Source organism: Sitophilus oryzae, unplaced genomic scaffold (genome assembly GCF_002938485.1).
Source record: "Sitophilus oryzae breed Bouriz unplaced genomic scaffold, Soryzae_2.0 scaffold_1007_pilon_pilon, whole genome shotgun sequence".
NCBI lineage: Eukaryota > Metazoa > Arthropoda > Insecta > Coleoptera > Curculionidae > Sitophilus > Sitophilus oryzae.
This window is the reverse complement of record NW_022145624.1, coordinates 219,139-228,630: the sequence shown is the minus strand read 5'-3', so window position 1 is coordinate 228,630 and position 9,492 is coordinate 219,139. Positions and strand designations below refer to the sequence as shown.

Below are 9,492 nucleotides of genomic sequence, written 5' to 3'. Positions count from 1 at the left end.
TTATCGTACAAATTTTCCTATGAAACGACAGCGATCCTCAATTCCAAATCAATTCTGACGTCGTTTTTTCGATCTATGGTACCACCGTACGATAAAAAAAAAAACAGCGTCAAGTTGGCTTGGAAATGATAATCAATACATTTACCGTACAAATTTTCATATGAACGGACAGCGATCCCTAATTCCAAATCAATTCTGACGTCGTTTTTTTCGATCTATGGTACCACCGTATGATAAAAAAAAACAGTGTCAAGTTGGCTAATATATGACGACCGATGATATTTACATTATAATTTACATACAAAATATTTTTATATACAAAATGATGGCACTCGAAATTGCTAGGTCATTTTTGATGTTTTTTTTTCAATCGTATGGTACTGTATGACAAAAAAAAAGGAAATGACGATCGATGACATTTATTATATAATTTTAGATATAAAACGAAAGCGATCATTTCCAGACAAACTATATTGCCTTTTTTTGATCGTGTGCTACCGTACGATAAAAAAAAAACCGTCATGCTGGCTAGGGAATGGCGGTCTGTGACAATCAATGACATTAACATAAAATTTTACCTTTAGAAACCTAACGATTCTCATTTCAAAGACACTTCTGCAGCTGTTTTTTTATCATAAGGTCCCCGAAAAAAAAAACAGCGTCAAATTGACATGGAAATGACGACCCCCATGAGATTTACCGATATAATATGTTACATATAAAATAAAAACGATTAGCATTTAGACTTTTTTTGATAGTCTAGTACTGTACAATAAAAAAACAGCGTCAAGTTGTCTAAGAAATGACGACCGATGACATTTACAATATAATTTACTTATCAAATTTCTAGGCCAATTCTGATGGCGTTTTCTTTTTTCGATCGTAGGGTACCATATGATAAAAAAACAGCGTCAAGTTGGCTTGGAAATGGCGGTCTATGACAATCAATGACATCAGTATACATATAATGTTACATTTAAGAAGACAACGATTCTCATTTCAAAGACACTTCTGTAGCTATTTTTTTTATCGCAAGGTCCGTGTAAAAAAAAACAGCGTCAATAAATTGGCATGAAAATGACGACCTATGAGATTTACCCACATAATATGTTACATAAAAGCGATTAGCATTTAGACTTTTTTTGATCGTCTAGTTCTGTACAATAAAAAAAAGCGTCAAGTTGTCTAAGATATGACGATCGAATATATTTTGTGTATGGCACATTCCTATGGTGAAATACTTCGACTGATATTATAGACAGTAATTATGCCAAAAAACGATAAAAAACAATAAACATCAAATTACCTTAGAAATGCCGATCGACCAAAAAAAATGGGTGTAAAACCATTTGGAGTATTTCATTAGCGGCATTTCTAAGATAACTTGATGTCGTATTTTTTTTATTAGAAAAGAGCATTATTTTAAAATGTAACATAAGATCTAGTAGCCGTGGAAACAATCCATAGATAGTTATGATCATAACTACCTATGATACTATGAATCGGTGATTTTTGACAAAGTTTAAAAATTCTCTAGCAAAAAATTTCTTCAAAATTCTTTTGATTGTGTTGAAAATCTAATAATGATAGTGAGTATACATATTTAAAAAATAAGTTAATTATTATTACCTGATTTGGGACTCTAATAACGTTCATTTGCTGACAACATCCAGGCTCCACTGGCAGAGTCTAGTAGAAAATCTGAAACAAAAAAGATATAGTTAAAATAAGTTTCATTTAAAAAAGATATAATCCTTGTTTATATATAAAAATTCATATACAAGGATATAATATAAAGAAATAAACTTACATCCTATGATTTATATTAACTTTATTTAACAAAAACAGATTTAAATAATAAATACATATCATATTTTATTCAAGCTATAGTGTTGCAATTAACTGATTAAGTTAATTATTTACAATACTGGATATATTTTTAATTCTAAAACCTGAATAATAGGACCTTCGGTTGACTTGATCAATGTGGTAATGATGTCAAACGCATTTAATGCCATAAACGGTATTAAAAAGTACTTTTAGAAGCTTTCAAAATGTTTGCAAAATTCAAATTTTTAATAAAGCGCGGCTAACTGGTTACAGCGCCATTTCATCTTTGTGGAATATCTTGGAACTAAAATACGCTTATGGCGCCATCGAGCGGATAAAAGTTTAAACTTCGCTATTACATTACAGATAACTACTTGTTGTGCTAGTGGCGACATCTCTTTGGAAGTAGTTAAACATTACCGTGAAAATAAAAAGTAATTTCAAGAAATCTGTAATTTTAAGTGTCAAAAAAGTGTTGAATTAGCGCCATCTCTGTTTAATATCTATTACTTTTGAGATATTTAATTTGGAAAATTTGAAATTTCCCAAATTTTTATTTAAATTTTATTAATAATTTACCAAATATATTTGGAAAAAAGGTATAGTAGTAAAATTAATTTAGTTTAATTAATTTTTTGCAGGATATGAAGTCTTTTTGTCACCAAAAAACTACTGAATATGCGAACTGCATGTTATACTATTCGAAAGAATAAAGTGGAAAGCTATGGTGGAAAGTATATTTTATATTATTTTATTATTCTAATCATAAGTAAACGTTCTTATTTTAGCGCAAATAGAGCAAATGCCGCAGTACCACTGAGTAATTTTAATTCCATATATGAAGAAAAAAAGACCAGACTTACGAAATACCAGAGAGAAAGAACACATCGGTTATGAATATATTCTATAGTAATAAACTACTTTGAACTGATTATTGAACTTAGACCACCTGATATACAAATACGTTTTATATGTCTAAACATTGATTAAATACAAAGATAATAAAGATTCTTAATAAAACAACTGTATATTGCATAAACTAGTACATTTTTTACGTGCAAAACATCCTTTTGTATTATTACAGTATATTAAATATAATTCAGTCAACAAAAAGTTTATTTTTAATGTCTCTTATTGTTTAGTTGGAAATAAAATGTCAATAAACATATTTTTGTTCAGTAAAAACATACATAAACTGTTCCTACATTAGTCAAGTTCAATTACAGTCTCTTTAGTGTGCCACATTTTCTTATTTTCATAGTAATTTATAACAATTTCTGGACATCTCACGTTCACCTGGCTGGCTGGCACCAAGTCAGCTTCTTTACACTTTTTCCACATCATTAGAAACATAAGTTCCCCACTTGCATCGGTTGCTCCCACAATTTTATGCGGTTCTAAACCTCTATCAAACCCTTTAATTGTAGACAATAATTATTACAATACTTTAACAAACAATACAAATACCTCTGGCTCTATTATCTTCACTGATATTCTTTCTTTTATTCTTGTCTTCGGTGTCCAGTAAACTTGTTTCAAATTGAGATTCGTACGCAGCTATAAGATCAGGACAATCGAGATTTTCCTCAGGTTCCCACGTATTATCCTCGCTACAGTGATATTAATACATTAATCTAATAATTTTAATTATATAGACCAACAGCTTACTCATTGTAGCCCTTCCATTTCAACAGATACTCTACTTTTCCATTCCTGCTTCTTTTATCTAAGATTTTCTCTACTGAAAACTCTTCGGCTGGTTGATCAGTTGGTGTTGGTGCAGGAATGTTTACATCATCCTTTCTAGCTGTAAAAATTTGCTTTGCTAGAGTAAATATAATATAGAATCTAGAAATACTTGCTTTTAACCATGTTAATCAGTTATTACTTTGATATTTCTTAAATGGGATAGGTATATTTCTGTTTTGAAAACTAACCTCGAATAAACAAAAATAAAATGAAAAATCCATAGTATCCTCTTAAACTATATAGGCAACTCAATATACACCATATATACACTAAAAATTATTTTTCTTTAGACAATTTAAAATAAATATTAACATATGAATATGGCTAAAATTAAGAATATCTAGGTTTTCTCTTATATTTACTATAACAAGAAATCTTTTACAGCTTACACTATGATGATTTGACTATTATTTCAGCAATCCATCTACCAGCTGGAGAATTTTTGGTCGAAGGAATCATACCCAAGACAATTACTGTGAATAGAAGTGGATAAATAGAGTAATTACTACAGTAGAAGGTTCACACTGAGTAAGAAGGAACCTAGATAACTCAAATAATGAAATTAAATATTAATAACCAAGGTAAGGAGTACCTGAAATCAAAAGAGAATGTTGATTGTCCTGAACTCGAGCTGTTTAAAAACTAGTTTGAAGCAACTCTGTTTACTGATATAGACAAAACTAAGTGAAGACAAGGTCTGAGGTACTTACTACATGATTTTCCTTATTTTACTTTATACAGATTAATATTTCAGGATTTAAAAGGTTTTTTGAACTAAAAAAAATGTATTCTTATACATTCAAACTAAAAACTGTTTCTATTGATGTAAAAACAATGTAAAGAGGATAATCTTTCCTAGTAAGCCAGATAAATGTAGAATAGCCATATATAATTATAAATAACTGTGAAAATACGAAAACATGACATAGAAAATAAATGAAATACAACTTGACTGTAGTTATGTCAATACCGATACAAAAATTGAGTCAAATAAAGAAAATTTTGCATGATAACTAAGTAATTTCATTGTAATACCCACTTGTTATACTTAAAAGATTTATTGATCACTCCAAAATAATGCAAAGAAGTAAATTATGTACAAAAAGCAGTTGTTTTAAGAATTTTCGCTCTCCTTGTATTTACATTTCGTACAAGTATAAAACACTGTCTGTCCTTCATCGGCTGACCTAAGTTGAATTGTAGCATAAGACATCTTATTATTATCACATTTAGGGCATTTTCTCTCAACTATAGGTCCTTCGTCTTCTTCTTTCTCGTCATCAAATACCTTCAAATCATCCCTTTTCTTTTGTACATGGCGCGAATTGAAGTGTATAGTGTAATGTACTGTGCTATTTTCGTCTATTAACACTAAAACATCAATAAAACCTGTAAATAAAGCTCAGCAAACATGTAATACATACTTTCAGGTTTGTACTCTTTCGAACAAGTGTAACAAACAATATTTCCAATGTCCCTTAAGGGCGGTAATATCGAACCGCAGTCTGAACAAAAACCAGCCACTTTTTTAAACGAAGACGACATTATTTCTATACTTCTTTTGTAACTTTTAAGTTAAAATTTAAGGAAAAACCTAAGGGAAAAACTTTGAAAATTTCGTATTTTCTTAGGTTAAAATAAAATACTCGAAAATTTTATTCAGAGATGGCGCTAATTCAACACTTTTTGGGCACTAAAATTTACAGAATTCTTTAAATTAGGTCTAAATTCAGTTACTAATTAATAGATGTCGCCACGGTATTTTATTACAGAAACCCGTAAAAAGAAAACGCAGGTTTAACTACTTCGCGATAGGTGGCGCCACGAAAAAAAATTAGTTCCAAAAAACATCACCATGGCGCTGTAACTAGTTTGCCGCGCATTTTTTATAATTTAAATGAGCGCAAATGAGTTCTTAAAATGAGGCGTTTTGAAGTGTTTTAACGCATTGAAAGAGTTCAATTATGTTGTATTATTGAAATATTGATTAGAAAGTGATATTTTAAAGGGTTTTATAAGAAAAATTAGAGCAAATAAACTGATTAAAGTGGATAAATAGGTTTTAAATGAGCGCAAACGAGTTTAAGGTTTAAAAAGTGACGTTTTGATTTAGTCAAAAGTGTTGAGATAGCTTAATTAAGTTGTATTATTGAAGTATTGGTTAGAAATTGATATTTTGAAGGTTTTAGAGTTAAAAATATGTCTGTTATAGTGATTTAAAGTGGATAAATAGGTGTAAAAGCGTCGTGGAAGGCTGTGGGCTTCCGGAAGTGTGCGTTCGGGCTGCGCCCATCGACCCGAGACTCGATGCAAATTCGCGTGGCGTGACCGGGCGGCGTAATGGCCGTAAATTACCCTGATTAGAATAATAAATATGTATGTACGTGTGTTTGTTTGTTCGTGGCGATGTCGGGCGTGAGAACAAATGACAGGAAGTCGGTCGTAAATCAAAAATAAACGCTGCATTATCGCTGATAACGCCTCTGGTGCGCGGCGATGGCGGCTCCTTTTTTCCGCTACGCCGCTGTTTGTAGAAGCCGAAAACCACTAAAAGCTGCCACTTCAGTCGAGAGCTTACTGTGTACAGGGTGATCCTAAAATTAATTATACCCTATAATATACAGCTTTTGAGACAATAGATTTTTTTGAAACATAATATTTTAATTACATTCTATATTTTTGATAGGATTTTCTTTTATCTATGAGTATCTACCAAATCAAAGGTCCCTGCTAACCTACTATAATTAAAGCTGGTGTCACATCAGTCGGGATAGTATTGTACAGGATGGTTTTAAAATTAATTATTCTCTATACAAATCTTGAAAGGTGCTCATGGTTTTTTTGAAAACTAACATTTGTAGTAGTATCTTTGTATTTATCTCGCATAAACGAAAGCCTGATATGAAGCTTTTTTGACACACTTTATACCACACTGTTATTAATATTTATTAATAACATTAAAAATAAAACACAGAAACAGATAATTTTTATTATTATTATACTTTTGTTTCTAAACATATACCAAGAAAAATGAAATAATATAGTATTACACTTAGGCAATGCTAAATAAATTATATACCTAATAAATAAAACACAGAAACAGCTAAGATATTCTTTATTATACAGGAGTTCCTAAACCTTTACCGAGAAAAACGAAAGAAATATACCCAAAATCTGTAGAAAAATAAATGATTGCACCTAGGCAATGAAAACCGCGCTGGTTTTCCGCATAAAGGTCGGAAAATTCAAACCGACCCGGTGAAATATGTTCCAATTTCGGCGGAACAGATGGCGGCACTGAAAGCTGCCGTTTGTCTTCATCGCGGAAATCGTACTTGTGCGGGGGAAAACCCAGAAACAGAAAGACGTCAGTCAACTCGGCCAAACTTAGAGCGAACAAGATTTTACGAGGTCTATTGCCAACTTTTTCGATCTATTGTTGTGCCTTCTGATCTATAGATTACACTCTCAAGTGGTATCCTTTTCACAAAGTATAATAACTTAGAGATTGAACCTTATATGTAGCTCTTTACTAAAGTTTTCCCCCTTTTCATTATTAAGTACAAGATAAGACCATGAATGTGTTCTGTCGTTTCTTCTTCTGATTAAAGGAATCTGCACATGACTTGTGCTGATAATCCCATTATCTTTAAATGCATGTTGAGCTTGCAATGTCCTATTAGTAGACCCATTATAATTTTGACAGTTTTCCTTTGCTTATCAGGTCGTCTGTCGTAAATTTTGGCGACCGTTTTCTAATTTTTAAAATATGTCTTTTTAATCTCTACGTTCCTTGTGTTAGAATGAAAATAATGTTACAGTGGGAGTAAAACTAGCATATTTACTAGATATATCTTTCACTGAATTTCTTGACAGTAAAACCTTTCAGGAATAATCCACGACTGTAAATAAAGCAGTAAATAAAACCAAAATATCCATAAAGAGGGATGTAACACCCTTTCCAAAGCCGCCACATAAGTTTCTATTCACGCTTCGACATCCAAAAATCCAAAGTGTTGCGAGTTTATAAAAATAAAGTTTTACGGCGTCCCGGGGCACCGTATCTCATCGTTCGAAGCCCCATTTGCAGTTTATTCAAATTACCGGGGGTCCCTTTCATCCGATCGACGGATAAAACAGCCTTTTTACGAGTTTTTATGGCATCCGCAGATATGTTTTTATTTAGCCGCAGCTTCTACAGATACTCGCCCAAGAAATCGCACTTTTAAAGAGAACGGAGGTCTTTTTATGATATTTGTTGAATGGAGTTGAAATTGCAATTGACTGGAGGTGAGTAACACTGCGATAGCGATTTTCAAATCGTATCAGCGACTGTAACCACCCTCATTTCATTTGAAAAAATTGGCGCCGGGGGGCACGTATAGCCGCCCATACTAAAATATGTTAATAAAAGGTTGGTAGGCAGTTCTTTTAGTTTCAAAGTAAAGGAATTTTTCCAATTTTTAAAGGCGTAAACCGCGTTTCGCTAGCTACTGTAATTTTGGAGTTACGATTTTTTAAAATTTTTAACCCCTTCCCATACCCCCTTACCAACACCCCACCCCCACCAAAAACTAACGGCCAGATTCTCGGGTGCCACAGTATTTTTGTGCGAAATTTGGTTAAAATCGGTTTAGCGGTTTTTGAGTTATCGTGTTACAGACGGACAGACAGACAGACACCATAAAAATATTTTGTATTTAGGTCATTTATGAGGCCCCAAATAACTCATTTTGAGCGAAATTAAAAAAAAACTTTTTTTTGCCGATTTTAATAACCTACCATACCTATTGGTATGGTCAGCTAAAAAACGAGATATGATTAAAAATACGATTTTTTAACCGGCCAGAACAAGACACGAAAAACATTAGACGATCAAAATTATTTTTCCAAGGCATCTTGATTAAAATTAGCGTTTTTAACACAGCCACGATATTCTAGACTGAAATTTATAGTACACATTTTGTCAAAAGTTGCTCAAAAAAAATTTCTGCTGAAACAGGGAGTGACTAAAAACAATTGAATACGTCAATCAATCCTAATTTATGTCATATACTAACATACCAAAACTCGTTTTATTATCAAAAAAATAAAAACGTTATAGGGGTGAACCACATGTGAGAAACACCCGGTATATTATTGATCGTGGCCCTAGAAAATAATACGTTCTATATAAATAAATAAAATTAGAGAGAAAATTCAATCGCAGTTTACTACAAAACGCTTCAATAGTTAAGCCCTTGAAAAATACAAAAAATGTTCACCTGAACGCTTTGATTTTCGCGCTTTTTAAGTTCCTTTGGGAAAGCACTTTGCAAATTGTTTATTTTTTTTTACAGAATCAATAGTAGCATTTGTATCAACAGTTTTATAAAATTCCAGCATTTTTTAATAAGCTTTAATTTTTTCCTGTCTGTCTGAATAAACTTTACTTTTAATTTTCCAGTGGCCTATACAAATCAATAAAATCGGTTAAAAAATTATTATTACTTAAATCCAATGACTCAAGAATCTAAGGACAAATAACACCCGAGAGCAAATTGTGACGATCTCACCAAACAGTGCCGTGGCACATATTTTTCTTAACCTAGCTGTTTGAAGCAATATTTATATTTTTTGATAATTGTTTTGACTACGCATATGGTGTATCATCCTAATTAATTACGAAAAAAACGTATTAAAATGTTAACAAAAGGTACAAAACTAGTATCGACGTATAGCACATATCAAGTACATGTATATGTTAATTGAAATTGAAGAATAATTATCGAATTCAATAAGAAAACGCTAAAAAGTTGAAGTGGACTGGTTATTTACCTATGAAACGTAACTCCTGGCTCTTTCTTATCGCTGCTGCTTTTACACTTGAAAGCTGAACCACTAATCACCATTGTAATAAAGTTTATACAAAGT

At 31.8% G+C, this 9,492-nt stretch overlaps 2 protein-coding genes across 2 annotated transcripts; both read right to left on the bottom strand.

Annotated features, from left to right (window-relative positions):
* Positions 1 to 2,838: 2,838 nt before the first annotated feature.
* On the bottom strand, positions 2,839 to 3,825 carry LOC115890816 (chromobox protein homolog 1-like). The gene is made up of 4 exons (XM_030911191.1): positions 3,693 to 3,825; positions 3,499 to 3,637; positions 3,298 to 3,440; positions 2,839 to 3,245 (listed from the first exon to the last, which is right to left on the bottom strand). Exons 1-4 carry the CDS (start codon positions 3,700 to 3,702, stop codon positions 3,037 to 3,039), a joined length of 501 nt encoding a protein of 166 aa, XP_030767051.1. The 5' UTR covers positions 3,703 to 3,825; the 3' UTR covers positions 2,839 to 3,036.
* Positions 3,826 to 4,592: 767 nt separating this feature from the next.
* LOC115890896 (DNA-directed RNA polymerase I subunit RPA12) lies at positions 4,593 to 5,223 on the bottom strand. Its single transcript, XM_030911283.1, has 2 exons — positions 5,004 to 5,223; positions 4,593 to 4,950 (listed from the first exon to the last, which is right to left on the bottom strand). The coding sequence occupies exons 1-2, from the start codon at positions 5,122 to 5,124 to the stop codon at positions 4,694 to 4,696; spliced, it is 378 nt and encodes a 125-aa protein (XP_030767143.1). The 5' UTR covers positions 5,125 to 5,223; the 3' UTR covers positions 4,593 to 4,693.
* Between the last annotated feature and the right edge of the window lie 4,269 nt (positions 5,224 to 9,492).

Coding starts and splice junctions, on each gene's coding strand:
- LOC115890816 (XM_030911191.1), bottom strand. Junction 3,441..3,498: donor AAATGGAAGGGCTACAATGA/GTAAGCTGTTGG, acceptor ATATCACTGTAG/CGAGGATAATACGTGGGAAC. Junction 3,246..3,297: donor TGAAGATAATAGAGCCAGAG/GTATTTGTATTG, acceptor CTACAATTAAAG/GGTTTGATAGAGGTTTAGAA.
- LOC115890896 (XM_030911283.1), bottom strand. CDS start 5,124: ATGTCGTCTTCGTTTAAAAAAGTGGCTGGTTTTTGTTCAGACTGCGGT. Junction 4,951..5,003: donor GAAAGAGTACAAACCTGAAA/GTATGTATTACA, acceptor TTGATGTTTTAG/TGTTAATAGACGAAAATAGC.